General features: G+C 46.9%; 1 protein-coding gene across 4 annotated transcripts in view; it reads right to left on the reverse strand.

Annotated features, from left to right (window-relative positions):
• Window positions 1-16984, reverse strand: part of PEX14 (peroxisomal biogenesis factor 14) — a 159261-nt gene that overhangs the window by 129522 nt on the left and 12755 nt on the right. For 3 of the 4 annotated variants that reach the window (XM_033228412.1, XM_033228411.1, XM_033228416.1), the window contains one exon: window positions 7624-7671. In XM_033228412.1, the coding sequence (XP_033084303.1) occupies window positions 7624-7671 (48 nt within the window). Of the gene's footprint in view, window positions 1-7623; window positions 7672-7828; window positions 7852-16984 lie in introns of those variants that run through there. The other variant, XM_033228417.1, reaches the window with a different exon arrangement.

Below are 16984 nucleotides of genomic sequence, written 5' to 3' on the forward strand. Positions count from 1 at the left end.
TTACTATAAAAGCCAGGAACCTAAAGTATAAACAAAGCTGAATAACTTCTTCAAATTCCATTTATTTAATTATTACTCCTAAGAGTTTCGATTCATCTAATAATTATTTGTAAAAGGGCACCTTAAAACTGGAAAGCAACCTCTTCATTTACCTGAAAGAGGAAACCATTTAAAGGGCACCGCCTAGTCTATGCAAGAAACCTGTTGTCTGTGATAGGAAGGACAGAGGAAAAAGAGGCAGTCATTTCAAAATCAGTTAGTGGTCTAGAGATCATAACCACCCAGAAACAGAATGAGGCTGTGCTCAAGTTCATCCCTTTCAGCATCCAGTTCTTACCAGCTTTCTTCGGCAGATCTGGCAGAGGAGGTGGGAATCACAGGCACTCTCCCAACTAGCAGTCAGTATACACGGACACTAGTGTTAGAAACGTTTTCTTCACTGACACCTTTATATTGTTGATGAGAGAGGAGTGAGGAAAGACACTAGCCAACACTTTTTCCTCTCTGAAAAGTGCCTAAATCTCAGGCCCAGGATGCTGGATCTGATCATGCTGACAATGTTACCTTCAGTGAAGTGCACCGTGAGCCCATCCATGGTTTGTATTTTATTTTAGTCCCCAAGTTTCTCTGCAGCAGTTGTGAGGGGCACCCTGATGAATATGTTGCTAGTAATGGTTTAAGCACCAAAATTTTTGTAGATGATTTACTGTTTGGGCAGGGGGAGTGGCTTTTGAGACATGGTCTTGCTGTGTTGCCCACAATGGAGTGCAGTGGTGTGATCAAAGCTTACTGTAGCCTCAACCCACTGGGCTTAAGCAATCCTCCCACCTCAGCCTCCCAAGGACTACAGGCACTCACCACCATATCTGGCTAAATTTTTTGGTAAAGACAAGTTTCACTATGTTGCCGAAGCTGGTCTCAAACCCCAGAACTCAAGCAATCCTCCTGCCTCTTCCTTCCAAAGTGCAAGGATTACAGGCGTTAGCCACCACACTCAGCCAATGATTTGCTTTTTAAAAACAAATTAATAGAGCGGATTTTGAATTATCCCTATAATATCACCCCCAATCGCTTGCATCCCGACAGACATTCCTGAGCAGGAAAAAGAGGTGGAGGTGACAACTAGTTTCAGCAAACCTAACTCCGCACAGAAATCAACCACTACAGACTTTTTAAATAATTATGTTTAATACTTCAAAATTAGGTTTGTCATATTTATATATTTTTCCTGGAAAATGACAAGTTCCTGAAATCCCTGAATGGCTGGTTTCATTACCCATGTGCTTATAAAACACTTTCAGCCGGGCGCGGTGGCTCCCGCCTGTAATCCCAGCACTTTGGGAGGTCGAGGCAGGTGGATCACGAGGTCACAAGATCGAGATCATCCTGGCTAACATGGTGAAACCCCCATCTCTACTAAAAATACAAAAAATTAGACGGGCGTGGTGGCGGGCGCCTGTAGTCCCAGCTACTCAGGAGGCTGAGGCAGGAGAACGGCGTGAACCCGGGACGCGGAGCTTGCAGTGAGCCAAGACTGTGCCACTGCACTCCAGGCTGGGCAACTGAGCAAAACTCTGTCTCAGGAAAAAAAAAAAAAAAAAACACTTTCATGAATACATTATCAAAATCAATTTTGTTTCCCCACAAAATGCTTAAATGTTATAAAATACGCATGTATTGTCATATACATGTATATACACATACATACATGCATACATGAGTTGCACGCAAAGAAACATATTGAGCATGCTAATGTCATTCTTCAGAAATGTTTTGGTGGGGCCGGGTGTGGTGGCTCATGCCTGTAGTCCCAGCATTTTGGGAGGCCAAGGCAGGAGGATCACTTGAGTCCAGGAGTTCGAGACCAACCTGGCCAACATGGCGAAACCCCGTCTCTACTAAAAATACAAAAATTAGCTGGCCGTGGTGGTGCACGCCTGTAGTCCCAGGTACTCAGGAGACTGAGGCAAGAGAATCGCTTGAACCCAGGAGGCAGGGGTTGCAGTGAACAGAGACTGCACCACTGCACTCCAGCCTGGGTGACAGAGCGCAACACCATCTCTAAAAAAGAAATGTTTTGGTGGGAAAAAAAATGAGAACCACTTATCCACAGTGAACCTGCTGACAAGTACACCAAAGTATTCTAACCATAAAAGTCACAAAAGATACAAATACTGAGGAGACTATGCCAGGAATACATGTTAGAGGTCTTTGGCAGACAGGCAAACAGGCAACTGGCTGTAGCTATTCTTTTTGCTTTTTTTTTTTTTTTTTGAGACAGAGTCTGGCTCTGTCACCCAGGCTGGAGTGCAGTAGTGCAATCTCGGTTCACTGCAACCTCCGCCACCTGAGTAGCCGGGATTAGAGGTACCTGCCACTACACCCAGCTAATTTTTTTTTTTTTTTTTTTTTTTAGTAGAGACGGGGTTTTGCCATGTTGGCCAGGCTAGTCTTGAACTCCTGACCTCAGGTGATCTACCTGCCTCGGCCTCCCAAAGTGCCGGGATTACAGGTGTGAGCCATCATGCCTTGACAATTCTTAAAGACATCACAGTATTGGCTCCCTGAATCCATCAAAATATACCTTCTGATTACCAGCCTCTGGTTAATTGGCTTGAAAACCAAAGAGAAAATCTTGGGTATCCCAGGGGTAAGGTGGATGAGATTCCCCAGGACTGAGATCAAATACACGATGTAGAACCCCCTGGACAAGGTACCATCTGAGCCTCAGGAAGAAACCTGAGGGTACTTTGGCACTTGGAGAGCAAAACTACTGAGACGCAACCTAGATCTGCAACTGCAGAGCGTCTTTATTTTGAAGAATTCAGCATACCAAAAAAATAGTAATCCTAGAAAAAGGTGATAAAGTAGAAATTGCTGTCATCAGTTATAAAACAAAAAAAAACTGTAATTTGGGGCCAGGTACGGTGCTCACACCTGTAATCCCAGCACTTTAGGAGTCCAAGGTAGGCAGTCCAAGGTGGGTCAGGAGATCAAGACCATCCTGGCCAACATGGTGAAACCCTGTCTTTACTAAAAATACAAAAATTAGCTGGGCATGGTGGTGCATACCTGTAATCCCAGCTACTTAGGAGGCTGAGACAGGAGAATTGCTTGAACCCGGGAGGAGGAAGATGCAGTGAGCCGAGATCACACCACTGCACTCCAGCCTGGCGACAGAGCTAGAGTCCGTCTCAAAAAAAAAAAAAAAAAAAATTGTATTTTGGGATTATTTTGGTGGAGAGATGCAGGAAAGAGGGAAGAAAAAACTAAAAGAACCTACACCTAAAAGTTAAAGGAAGAGACGATGGCCAAGGACTCATCCATTAGAGAGAACTTGGTGTCAAAGAGCAAAAAGCTAAAATTCTAGTTTAGCCAAAACCCATAAGCCCTGTGTAAAGTAGATGAGCTATAGTACTGCTGAACACTGAGAAGCTGAGTTGAAACAAGTGAGCAGATGTGTAAATCAAACCTTATTTACTGCTTGCTTCGAATAACCAAAAATCATAGGACTAAGTGGGAACCTCAAAAGTTTACTCAACCCAAGTTTCAGTATCCAAGCAAGATGGGAACTGAATTACCCTATGCAGACAACTGTCCGCTCATTCTAAAATACCTATAGACCAGGCAGGGATTTGGTTCTGCCAGGACAGCACAAGGAGCCGGATCCAGAGACTCTGTGTGGGCCTGAGGACAGGCACACAACTGTGGCTAGAAAACCAGGGTCTGCAGGAAATTCACAGGTCTTCACAGGTCTGGGGGAAGCTGGAGGTCAGTACTCTGGAGGCCTGTCTGAACTCCTTGCCTCAGCAGGCAAAGCTCAGTGAAGAGAGTATAAAGAGAAAAAAGTAACCAGCCGTTTTAACTTTGGCAGAGTTTTGTCAACAACAGAGAATTTCAACTTGGAGTTTGCAGAATTTCTCAAGACTGGTCTGTTCACCAATCTCCAGCCCTAATGACATTATGATATTAGAGAGCAACTACTCCTCTGAGATGGTCAATGTTGCTGGGTTGGTTTGATTTGGAGGCCAGGATTGGGGCAGGATTTAAGGGGCAAGAAAAGGAAACATGCAGCGTCACTACTTTGCTAGAATCAAGGCCAGGATTTGGCTATAAACACGAATGTGTCGTTTAGAGACTATAAGATTACATTTCTCACCACAAAATCTCAAAACAGCTTGTATGATTCAGAGTGGACAGAACTGAAAATCAAGTCTTCTTTGCCTAGCAAATAAAACAAAACAATCATGCACATATTGACTACATCACAATGTCACCTGCACCGCACTGACTACTAAAGCGAACTTCTTCTGTCGTAATTTACTTTTATTTTTATTCTTGTTTTGTTTTGTTTTGTTGTAGAGACAGAGTCTTGCTCTGTTGCCCAGGCTGGAGAGCAGCGGCATGATCATAGCTCACTGCAGCCTCGAACTCCTGAGCTCAAGCGATCCTCTGGCTTCTGCCTCCTGAGCAGCTGAGAGTATAGGCGTGAGCCACCAAGCCCGGCTAATGTTAAAATTTGTAATAGAGATGGGAGCTCTCTATTTAGTGCAGGCTGGTCTCAAACTCCTGGCCTCAAGTGATGCCCTGACCTTGGTCTCCCAAAGTGCTGGGATGATAGGCATGAGCCACTGCACCCGGCCAGTAACTTACTTTTTTAATAAGGGGAAAAATTATTTCAAAGTGATCATCTAGTCTGGGACAAAGAATAAGATTGTTTGCCTTTAGTGTAGAGACCAGGCAACTTCCATTAAGGAATTCTATGAAAAATATGCATTCAGTTAAAAACAAAAAGAATATATACTTCCTGAAGCTTAAAGGAAAAAATAATAATAATAAAAACAAAAACAAAACAACTTAGCAGTGTGTTCCACTAACACTGAACTATCCCCTCCCTCGAGGCCTGGCTTCACGTTTCACAAAAGCCATCCTTAAGTGTCCCCTCGCCCCCTGCAGAGCTCTTCCTTCTCTGAATAACTGGGGGCTCTCTCCTACGCCCAATCAGGCAGCTCCGCACCAAAGGATACACAATGTTGTGCTATTTGCTAAAATTACATACAGTCGTGTGCAGTTTGCTAATTATTTCATGTGTATAAATGCCTTTTCTTCCCCAAGTAAAATACGTGAATTACTCGAGAACAAGGTTTAGTTTTATTCCTCAATTGTCTGTTCCCCATCCTCAAGCCTGAGCTGAGCTAAGCTGAGCATGCAGGAGACAGCGAACACACATGGCCTGAGAAAGCGCCCTCCCTGAGGAAGGGCTGAGTGCTGTGTGTTTTCATGAACCACCACACCGAGCTGTGGGGCTTTCTGTGCAAGGGGGCTGCCCATTCCGTGTCCCCGTCCTGCCACACGAGTCCTCAGCGGGCTCCTCTGCCTGACACCCTCCCAACACCACTCCCAGGAGGAAGAAGTAGCTCACACAAGACCACGCGACTCGGCTGGTGCCCCCGTTTAATCAGGCTGCTGCAAATGCTTGGCCAAAAGCAATAAGGGCATGACTGAGAGACTGTGGGAGTTTAATATAAAAAAATTAATAAACAAAAAAGGGAGGGAAGGAGAAAGGGTCTACCTTTTAATAGGGCCCTAATTACCCAACTCATAGGATCAGCCCAAATGAGATGGGAGTTTATTTCGGGGCTTTTTTAATTATTTTTTTTATATATATATAAATTGCTGCTATGTGTTTTCTTTCCTCTGAGCAATTATGCAGCAAGTACGTAAAGAGGAGAAAAAATGTTAATTAAATATAAGGTAATTGTGGAGTTGGCCTGGAGAGAATGAGTCTGAACTCTGGACGATCACAGGCTACTAGGGTTTGAAGACTGCTCAGGGCCTCCCAGAAAAGAAAGAAATAAAAATACAACTAACCAATAAGCAGATGCACAGTGCAGCAGGAAGAGCAGGGCACAGAAACAGCAGCAGAGCAAGGGGTCTGCAGGGCTCCAAACACCAGAAATCAGTGAGCTGGCCAACTGTTCAGGGCTCCCAAAGAGCTTGTCGAATCAAGCCCCAAAAGATGGACTGGCCAGTCTTCCCGTGATCAGTTAAATGGGTACATCAAAATTGGAAAAGACAGAGGAAGGAGAGGACTGCCGCAGCCTATGGCGTCCAATCTGTACTTCAGTCACAAACCACCACAACTTCGGCCTGAGGGGCACTGAGGTAGGCCCCAGGGAAGCCAGCAGACGTCCTGAGACACTGGCAAGGCAGGGCCTCCTTGGCTTTCCCACCACCATGACCTCAAGGAATGATCTGGGCAATATCAAAAGAGTGAAACGAGGCCACCATGGGAGTGCCGGGATATAAGCCTGTAACTGGTGACATAACAGCAGGTGACACAAATGACAACACTGCTCCCCTGAAACAGTCCCGGCAGTGCTTGTATCACCTCGGCCTTTCTACAGACAGCTCAACTGGATCCAACTCGCCCTTAGCCTGGGAAAGCCTTTGTACACGCTGGAATTCAGACATGTTCATACCCGCTAAGGCCCTCACGTCATCTCCTCCCACGACTGCCAGATGGGGAGTGAAGCAAAGCAGGTGAAACCACAGGCCCTGTTGAAACAAAGCCTTGGCAGTACAGCTCTACGCCTGCTATCGCTACGCAGGAAGAAAAGCTCTGAAAAGTTAAACCTGGAGCTGGCTCTGCCATCAAACTTATCTGGTTTGTACAGAACCAGTCTTACTACCCAGCCAAGAGGATTTACAGCAGGCCCTGAAAAGCAAAAAAGAATGAAAATGGGGTGGGCAGCCAGGGACCCTGGCCACTAAATGAAAAGCACATGGGAGAGAAAATTACCTGTAGTGCTTAGTGGGCCTCTTCCCTATCCATAGTGTAAGAAGACAGTGTTGGGAATGACTATCACACAATTACCCACCAGGCAAAACCAGAATTCCGTCGCTTACCTGTTCTTTAAAGGCCACTGAGGCACTCGCACCCTGAGGGGCAGAGCAGGGGGCGGGTACTTCAGACAGTCTAAAAGCCCAGCCACCTCACTCTACCTCAGGCTCCCACAGGCGCAGGAATCTCACTAATTACTATCGATCAGCCACAAACAAAGTGGCGCAGGACCATCTGGGGTGGATGCTTTTAGTTCTAGAAAAGACCAGGTGTTACTAAGGGGAGATCTCAGTCATCTCTGCACGCGAGAAGAGAAGTCAGAGGTCACTGACAGAGGCAGTCTCTAGGTAACAGCTACTTTTTTTTTTTTTTTTTTTTTGAGACGGAGCCTCGCTCTGTGGCCCAAGCTGGAGTGCAGTGGCCGGATCTCAGCTCACTGCAATCTCCGCCTCCCGGCTTCACGCCATTCTCCTGCCTCAGCCTCCCGAGTAGCTGGGACTACAGGCGCCCGCCACCTCGCCCGGCTAGTGTTTTGTACTTTTTAGTAGAGACGGGGTTTCACCATGTTAGCCAGGATGGTCTCGATCTCCTGACCTTGTGATCCGCCCGCCTCGGCCTCCCAAAGTGCTGGGATTACAGGCTTGAGCCACCGCGCCCGGCCGTAACAGCTACTTTTAAAGGGACACTACTGATGCAGAACCATAGGAAGAGAAGGTTTCTTTTCACTCGCATGGCATTTTAATTACTAGAAAGTGATACCACACATCTTAGGTACTTACCAGCGGCTCTCGAGGCAGCACATTTTCACTTCCTGGAGTAGAGCTTGGCTGCAAAGAAAAATGGAAACAAAAATAAGATCACAGTGCCACCCAATGGACATCAAAAAACCAAAGATGTTCCATTCTCAAACGATGCACGCTAGCACCTCTTTCTCACATCTCTCACCGGTTTTTCATGACATGAGAGTATTCTGCCGTGGACTACCTGTAAAAAGTAGCCCAAAGACTCTGAATGCAGCAGGGAAGATAGACTGTTTCTGGGTTCACCGCCACAGCACTCCAAGAACAAGGCTTGGTTCTGCTCAGGAAGGCCTACGACCACCTATTGAGCAGCAAGGGCTGGGGACCGTCACAAAATCCACAGGAAGAGTAGAGTCCAGAGAAAAGGCTTGAACACAGAGCGCAACACCTCCTCTTTCTGCCACCTCCCCAACGTCAGGGGACTGGGAAGAAGAGCCGCGCAGCAGTGGAGAACCAGATTCCACCACCAGGGGGCCCCAGCTGCCCACGCTCAGGATTTTCTCTGGGCATCTAGTTTCTGGAGCCCAGAAGCCAGTAAACCACACAGGTGCCTATTTATCCCCGGCCACTAAGGACACCACCCCACAATAGTAAAGGAAGTCTCAGGCTTAAATCCTTCTTGGAAATAAGCTAGTGACAGGCTGACATATAAGCAGACCAACCTCCAGGCGAGCAGGCAGCACTGCAGCTGAGCCCCTGGCTCTAGCCTGTTTCCTCCTCCTTGGGGCCACCACCTCACCCTCACAGGCACCTTCGACCCTTGACTGACCCGGCCAAAATTCAGAGAAAGGGAGAGGCAGAGGTAGAGACAGATTCTGAAGAAATTTACAAATCTCCAAAAGAATAAAGCAAGCAGGTATGATGCTAAGTGAGCTATGATTAGTTTACTGTGACTGATGGTCAGGTCAATTGCCATCTATCTACAGATAATATCCAGACGAGTGCAGCGAAATCCGTGTGTCCCAGGAGACAGCCTGCAGCCTCCATTCTCCCAGCTATTACAGATCAGATGGAAGTGCCAGGCTGCCTTGAAAAAGGACAAAGCCCAGTCCACAGAGGGGTTCCCAAAGAATTCCTCATGCCAGTTGCTACCACATAGCTGGCACACAGCACAGTGGCAAGCACTCTGCTGGATGAAGGACTCTATCCCTCCATCCGAAGTCCTGTCCCAAAAGCCTCACCACCCAGGACAAGAGGTCAGCCAGCAGGAAACTATCTAGAAAGTGAGGGTGGGTCTCAGGGAATCTGAGCAAGCTTTCCCTGCCTCCCTGCCTCCTGCCCTCCGCAAGCTCCAGACATTGGTAAGTTCAAACCTTTAGAGCTCCAGCCCACGCCCCTCTGAGGTACACATCTGACTGCCTTCCTGCCTCTTCTTTGACTTAAGCTGCCCTGGAGCAGACTCACAGTCCTCTCTGCCACCTATGTCTTCTTCCAGCATTCCCTCTTGGCATGCTGGGACAAACCACCAAACGATGTAAACTAGAATCCAAAGGCCATCTTGAGACAGCTCTTTCTCCCTTGCTCCCAGAGCTAACTCATTACATCAAGTCTGCCAATATTCCTTCCTTAATATTCATGGAAGAGTAGTGTAAATGCTGGCACTTTGGGAGGCCCAGGTGGATGGATTGCTTGAGCCCAGGAGTTTGAGACCAGCCTGGGCAACATGGCAAATCCTCATCTCTACAAAAAATACAAAAATGGGCCAGGTGTGGTGGTATGCACTTGTACTCCCAGCTATTCAGGAAGCTGAGGCAGAAGGATCCCTTGAGCCTGGAAATTCAAGGCTGTGGTAAACTGTGATCACACCACTGCACTCCAGCCCAGATGACAGAGCCAGACCCTGTCTCAAAAAAAATTTAAAAGTCCATGGAAACAATCTATTCGTTTTTCTCCATCTCTACTGCTATCACTTTGGTCCAATCTACCAAAATCCCCTGCTTAGACCGCTGCGTCAGCCTTCTCATCAGTGCTGGCGCTCTTCCAATTCATATTCTGTGATGCAAACAGACTATCATTTCCAAAGGAGAATCTGATCGTCCCATTCCTTATCCACCCACTCACCCCAGTAAACACAACAAATTTAAGGGCTTCTCATTGCTCTTAGAAGACAGAAAAACCGGCCGGGCGCGGTGGCTCAAGCCTGTAATCCCAGCACTTTGGGAGGCTGAGACGAGTGGATCACGAGGTCAGGAGATCGAGACCATCCTGGCTAACACGGTGAAACCCCGTCTCTACTAAAAAATACAAAAAACTAGCCGGGCGTGGTGGCGGGCGCCTGTCGTCCCAGCTACTCGGGAGGCTGAGGCAGGAGAATGGCGTGAACCCGGGAGGCGGAGCTTGCAGTGAGCTGAAGTGAGCTGAGATCCAGCCACTGCACTCCAGCTTGGGCGGCAGAGCGAGACTCTATCTCAAAAAAAAAAAAGAAGACAGAAAAACCACAGCATGGCCTACAAGGCCTAATATCTACTCTGACTACATCTCAGGTCTCAAGTGGCACCACATTCCCCACTTCTGCCCCCTACAGACGCACTGGCCTTTGCTTTCTCTGCCACTGCGCCTCTGCACATGCCCTTCCTTCCCTTCCTTCCCTTTAATTCATCCTTCAGATCCAGCTAAGACACTTCCTCAGGGAAACTTTCCTTCTCTGACATCCATGACTAGGTCAGATCTCCCTATGACGCACTCACGTAGGACCACCTGCCTCTCCTTCAAGGACCTGAGCAGACCTACAACTTTACATCTGTGTGACTATGGGGCTGAGGCCTGTCTCTCTCACCAGATGATAAACTCCACTTGTGCAGAAACTGCCTGCGTTTGCTTGTCACTGTATCCCCAGGGCCTAGGACAGTGCCAGGCACAGAGGAGGCCTTCAATAGAAATTTGTTGAATGAATGAATAAATGAACGAATGGGCAACAAAAAACTGAACAATGGTGACAACTCAACTGAATGGATTATTTAGATTCTTCAGTTCATTATCTTCCTGAGGGTTTTCCTCCACTCCATTTGGTAAATACTAAGTGCTAACATTCACTTAACTCTTTCCTTCTTTAATTTTCACAGTAAGTATACCAAATTACTGCTGATGAGGAAACTGAGGCAGAAGAAGTTAAATAACTTGCCCATGATTACTCAGATAGTAACTGGTACTACAGAGATTTGAACACTTCTACTTAATCAAAATAAGCAAGTTTTGTTTAAACCACATTTTATTAAGCAACAACCTTAATACTACTCCATAAATAATAATGTAGGTTATTTGACCAGACAAAACACACAAAAGCAAACAGTTTTAGTATTTAGGAAGCCCCACTCTGACTTAACCCAAAACTTTCTTCCTAAAATAAAACTAATCACTATGAATTGTTTTCACCGAGGAACTGCTCTTAAAATTAGTTCATCCCTTGAACAGCTAGTATTTACCAGAGGGAAGAACTTTAAACGGTACACAGTGCCAAATACATCTCTTTCATCATATACCCTTTAGTATATTTTAAATTATAAGCCATGTAAATGAATTGTTTTACAAAATGTAATATTGGCCGGGCGCGGTGGCTCAAGCCTGTAATCCCAGCACTTTGGGAGGCCGAGACGGGCGGATCACGAGGTCAGGAGTTTGAGACCATCCTGGCTAACACGGTGAAACCCCGTCTCTACTGAAAAATACAAAAAGCTAGCCGGGCGAGGTGGCTGGCGCCTGTAGTCCCAGCTACTTGGGAGGCTGAGGCAGGAGAATGGCGTAAACCCGGAAGGCGGAGCTTGCAGTGAGCTGAGATCCGGCCACTGCACTCCAGCCCGGGCGACAGAGCAAGGCTCCGTCTCAAAAAAAAAAAAAAAAGTAATATTAAAAGTAAAAAAGAAAGCCTCCCTCTCATTCCAACCCTAAGGGACCCACACTGACACTGGTTCCTTGTATATTCTGCCAAAGATATTCAAAGCATATAAGAAGTATGGCCGGCAGAGCATGGTGGCTCACGCCTGTAATCCCTGCACTTCGGGAGGCTGAGGTGGGCGATCACTTGAGGCCAGAAGTTACAGACCAGCCTGGCCAACATGGCAAAACCCCATCTCTACAAAAAAATGCAAAAATAAGCTGGGTGTGGAGGTGCATGCCTGTAGTCCCAGCTACTCGGGAGGCAGAGGCACAAGAATCACTTGAACCCAGGAGACGGAGCTTACAGTGAGCTGAGATCATGCCATTGCACTCCAGCCTGGGTGACAGAGTGAGACCCTGTCTCAAAAAAAAAAAAAAAAAGGAAGAAGCAGCATAGCCAAGTGTAATGGCTCACACCTATAAACCCGGCACTTTGGGAGGCTACAATGGAAGGATCACTTAAAGCCAGGAGTTTGAGACCAGCATGGGCAACACAGCAAGATCCCATCTCTACAAAAAATTTAAAAATTAGCTTGGTGTGGTGGTGCATCCTGTAGTCCCAGCTACTCAGGAGGCTGGGAAAGGAGGATTCCTTGACCCCAGGAGGCAGAGATTACAGTGAGCTATGATGGTGCCATTGTATTCCAGCTTGGTCAACAGAGTAAGACCCTGTCTCAAAAACAAAAAAAGGATACATGTGTATGCATAATTCCTACCATGGAATTTGAAACAGCAACACTCCAAATTCCTCAAGTCATGGCTTCCCAGAGCCATAGTCCCAGTTTGAAGGTGGGAATACAAATGTGAGCCACCACACCCAGCCTTTTTAAAAATTTTGTTAATCGTGGACTACCCTGTGTTTTTAAACAGTACTACTTATTTTTTTAAAAATCTTCCACAATACTAGCTCTTTAAAAAATTAAAGCTGGCCAGGCAGAGTAGCTCACACCTATAATCCCAGCACTTTGGGAGGTCGAGGCAGGCGGATCACCTGAGGTCAGGAGTTCAAGACCAACCTGACCAACATATGGCCAACATAGCAAAACCCCATCTCCAACTGATCCTGGAAATCTTCACAGGGTAGTCCATGATTCAAAAAAAACAAGACCAGGCATGGTGGTTCATACCAGCACTTTGGGAGGCCGAGGTGGGAGGATCGCTTGGACCCAGGAGTTCAAGACCAGCCTGAGCAACATGGCAAAACCCTGTCTCTACTAAAAAACACAAAAATTAGCCAGGCATGGTGGCACATGCCTGTAAGTCCCAGCTACCCAGCAGGCTGAAGTGGAAGGATCAACTGAGTCCAGGAGGTTGAGGCTGTGGTGAGCTGTGATCACAACACTGCACTCCAGCCTGGAGTAAGACCCTGTCTCAAGGAAAAAAAAAAAAAAAAGGCTCAGAAACTACCCACAGGCATGTATTATAACAATATAAGAAACAGATATAAGGCAATCCATGCCCGGGATCCTCAGAGGCCCGAATGGGGAGGGCAGGAAGGGAAGAAAGCAAAAGCAGAAAATCGTTTTAAAAAACAAGTCAGGCAAAGACTACGGCGGCAGAGAGAGAAATGCTTTTCTTTTGGTAGAGACAAAGGTGCTCTCACTCCTGCTGCCAAGGCTCTGACCTTCTCCAACTGGAAGGCGTTCCCAGATCCTGACCTGCTGCCCAACAAAGAACAAGCTCACAAGCAGCTCACGGATTTGAGCAACTGGCAGGAGCTCCAGGTCTAGGAGTACCCATCCCGCTTCTGCCCAGTGACTGTGACTCCAGACATGTCCTAAGCTAGTCTGTGTAGTTTTCTGCTGGGAATAAGATTCAATCCCACCAATATCCTTTGAGATGCAGTGGCATGACAGAAAGTACACAAGCTGTGGCATTAAGAACTCAGTGAGGCCGGGCGCGGTGGCTCACGCTGTAATCCCAGCACTTTGGGAGGCCGAGGTGGGCGGATCACAAGGTCAGGAGATTGAGACCATCCTGGCTAACACGGTGAAACCCCGTTTCTACTAAAAATTAGCCGGGCGTGGTGGCGGCGCCTGTAGTCCCAGCTACTCAGGAGGCTGAGGCAGGAGAATGGCGTGAACCCGGGAGGCGGAGCTTGCAGTGAGCTGACATCGCGCCACTGCACTCCAGCCTGGGCGACAGAGCGAGACTCCATCTCAAAAAAAAAAAAAGAAAAGAAAAAAAAAACTCAGTGATTTGGAGGTACGCTGCTCAACCTCTCTAAGCCTCAGTTTCCTCATCTATCGGAATAACGGGAATAATACCACCACCTCACATTCAGGATTAGAGGAGATGGTAAGTTATTTCATGTCACTCCTCTGTTCAAAGTCAACTTCGGGTCATGATGGAGTAACAGGGAACAGATTTGCCCTCCCACTGTAACCAACTAGAACACTAAGCCAAATAAATAAAACCACTCTGTGTACATATTGGACAACAGGCAGTGCAGGACTATGATCCCTGAAAGCAGAGAAACAAATTACTTGAGCCCTAAAATCACTCTAGCTTCCTTCCAGGAGACACATTTCAGACCCAGGAGAGAGAGGGGGATCCCCAGCAGAGCATGCAGTCCACTTGAGTTCAAGAGACAGAGATGAGAGTTCAGGGAGGCCAAGGCAGCTGAAAGCTGCAGGACAGACTTCAGAAAGAAAGAGCTATGCAGAAAAAGTGCTCCAGAAATCTGCCTGGATGTTCTCTCAAGTCTTTGCTGAATACTAAAATGTGTGCATGGATAGGGTGAAACTCCACAGTGATGAAGAAGCTACGAGCTGAACATTTTTTAGAACTCTGAGGAATCACGAGTCCCAAGCAGCCAGACTGGACTGTCCTCACAGGGCATTCAGGAGAGACCTAGAAGGGCCACATCTTGGTAGGGGAGGTCAAATGATCCCTAGATTAAAGATTATCCAGACCCACTCTAACAAAGCTAAAAAACAGAACTCAAAATAATAAAATTAAACCATAAAAAAACTGCCCAGAAGAACAAAGCTTTAAATACTCTTTAAAGACCACGAAAACCAGAACCTCAACAATACTGAACTCACAATATCCAGCATCCAATCAAAAATTTCAACACATGGCCAGGCTCAGTAGCTCACGCCTATAATCCCAGCACTCTGGGAGGCCAGGGAGGGTGGATCACGAGGTCAAGAGATCGAGAATGTCCTGGCTAACACGGTGAAATCCCTTCTCTACTAAAAATACAAAAAAAAAATAGCCAGGCATGGTGGCAGGCACCTGTAGTCCCAGCTACTCAGGAGGCTGAGACAGGAGAATGGGGTGAACCCGGGAGAGGGAGCTTGCAGTGAGCTGAGATCACGCCACTGCACTCCAGCCTGGGCAACAGAGTGAGATTCCATCTCAAAAAAAAAGAAAATAGAATTTCTAGACATGAAAAGTAGAATATGTAAAATAAAAATTTCAGGCCAGGTGCGGTGGCTCAGGCCCGTAATCCCAGCATTTTGGGAGGGTGGATCACCTGAGGTCAGGAGTTCGAGACCAGCCTGGCCAATATAGTAAAACCCCATCTCCACTAAAAATACAAAAATTAGCCAAGCATGGTGGCAGGCACCTGTAAACCCAGCTACTCAGGAGGCTGAGGTAGGAAAATCGCTTCTACTCAGGAAGCAAAGGTTGCAGAGAGCCGAGATAGCTGAAATAAGGACAAATTCCTGAAGACAAAACATACCAAAACTGACTCTGGAAAAAATAAAAAAGTTTAATAGCCTCACGTCTATTTTTAAAACTAAATACATAATTTAAAAATATGTAAGTAAAGTCCAGGCGCGGTGGCTCAAGCCTGTAATCCCAGCACTTTGGGAGGCCGAGACAGGTGGATCACGAGGTCAGGAGATCGAGACCATCCTGGCTAACACGGTGAAACCCCATCTCTACTAAAAAATACAAAAACAAAAACTAGCTGGGCGAGGTGGCGGGCGCCTGTAGTCCCAGCTACTCGGGAGGCTGAGGCAAGAGAATGGCGTAAACCTGGGAGGCGGAGCTTGCAGTGAGCTGAGATCCGGCCACTGCACTCCAGCCTGGGCGACAGAGCGAGACTCCATCTCAAAATAAATAAATAAATAAATAAATAAATAAAGACAAAAAAGACCACCTGACAACATTCAAAAATAATTTTTTTTTTTTTTTTTTTTTTTTTGAGACGGAGTCTCGCTCTGTCGCCCGGGCTGGAGTGCAGTGGCCGGATCTCAGCTCACTGCAAGCTCCGCCTCCCGGGTTTACGCCATTCTCCTGCCTCAGCCTCCGCAGTAGCTGGGACTACAGGCGCCCGCCACCTCGCCCGGCTAGATTTTTGTATTTTTTTAGTAGAGACGGGGTTTCACCGTGTTAGCCAGGATGGTCTCGATCTCCTGACCTTGTGATCCACCCGTCTCGGCCTCCCAAAGTGCTGGGAAAAATAATTTTTTTTTTTAAGAGACAGAGTCTCAGGCCAGGCACGGTGGCTCACGCCTGTAATCCCAGCACTTTGGGAGGCTGAGGTGGGCAGATCACAAGGTCAGGAGTTCAAGACCAGCCTGACCAACATGGTGAAACACCATCTCTACTAAAAACACACAAAAAATTAGCCAGGCGTGGTGGTGGGCGCCTGTAATCCCAGCCACTCAGGAGGCTGAGGCAGAGAATCGTTTGAACCTGGGAGGTGGAGGTTGCAGTGAGCCGAGATTGTACCACTGCACTCCAGCCTGGGTGACAGAGCAAGACTCTGTCTCAAAAAAAAAGAGACAGAGTCTCCATCTTTCAGCCAGCCTGTAGCGCAGTAGTAGTGTGACATGGCTCAATGTAACCTACAACTCCAGGGCTCAAGTCATCCTCCTGCCTCAGCCTCCCAAGTAGCTAGGACTCCAGGTATGTGCCACCATGTCAGACTCATTTTTAAAAATTTTATATAGAGATAGGGCCTCACTATGTTGCCCAGGCTGGTCTCAAACTCCTGGCCTCAAGCAATCCTCCTGCTTCAGCCTCCCAAAATGCTGGGATTACAGGCGTGAGCCACTGTGCCTGGCCTCAAAACACATATGACTTAAAAAAAAAAAAAAAAAACTCAGCCAACTAAAAATGAAAGTTGAATTTCTTCAACTTGACAAAGGCACCTACTACAAAATACCAATAGCTAACACTTAACTGTAGAAGACTAAAAATATTTCCCCCCAAATCGGGAACAAAGCAAAGATATCCAGTTACACTGTTCCTTTTAACAATACACTCAAAAGTCCTAGACAGTGCAATAAAGCAAGAAAAATTAAAAGCATATTAATGGGAAGGCAAGAAGTAAAGCTGTCTTTATTTGCAGACGATACCATTGTCTACAGAGAAATCACAAGGAACGTACAAAAAAGGTACTAGAGGCCGGGCGCGGTGGCTCACACCTGTAATTCCAGCACTTTGGGAGGCTGGGGCTGGCAGATCACCTGAGGTTAGGAGTTCAAGACCAGCCTGGCTAACATGG

The sequence above is a fragment of the Trachypithecus francoisi genome, unplaced genomic scaffold, assembly GCF_009764315.1.
Source record: "Trachypithecus francoisi isolate TF-2019V2 unplaced genomic scaffold, Tfra_2.0 Lachesis_group12, whole genome shotgun sequence".
In the NCBI taxonomy this organism is placed as follows: domain Eukaryota; kingdom Metazoa; phylum Chordata; class Mammalia; order Primates; family Cercopithecidae; genus Trachypithecus; species Trachypithecus francoisi.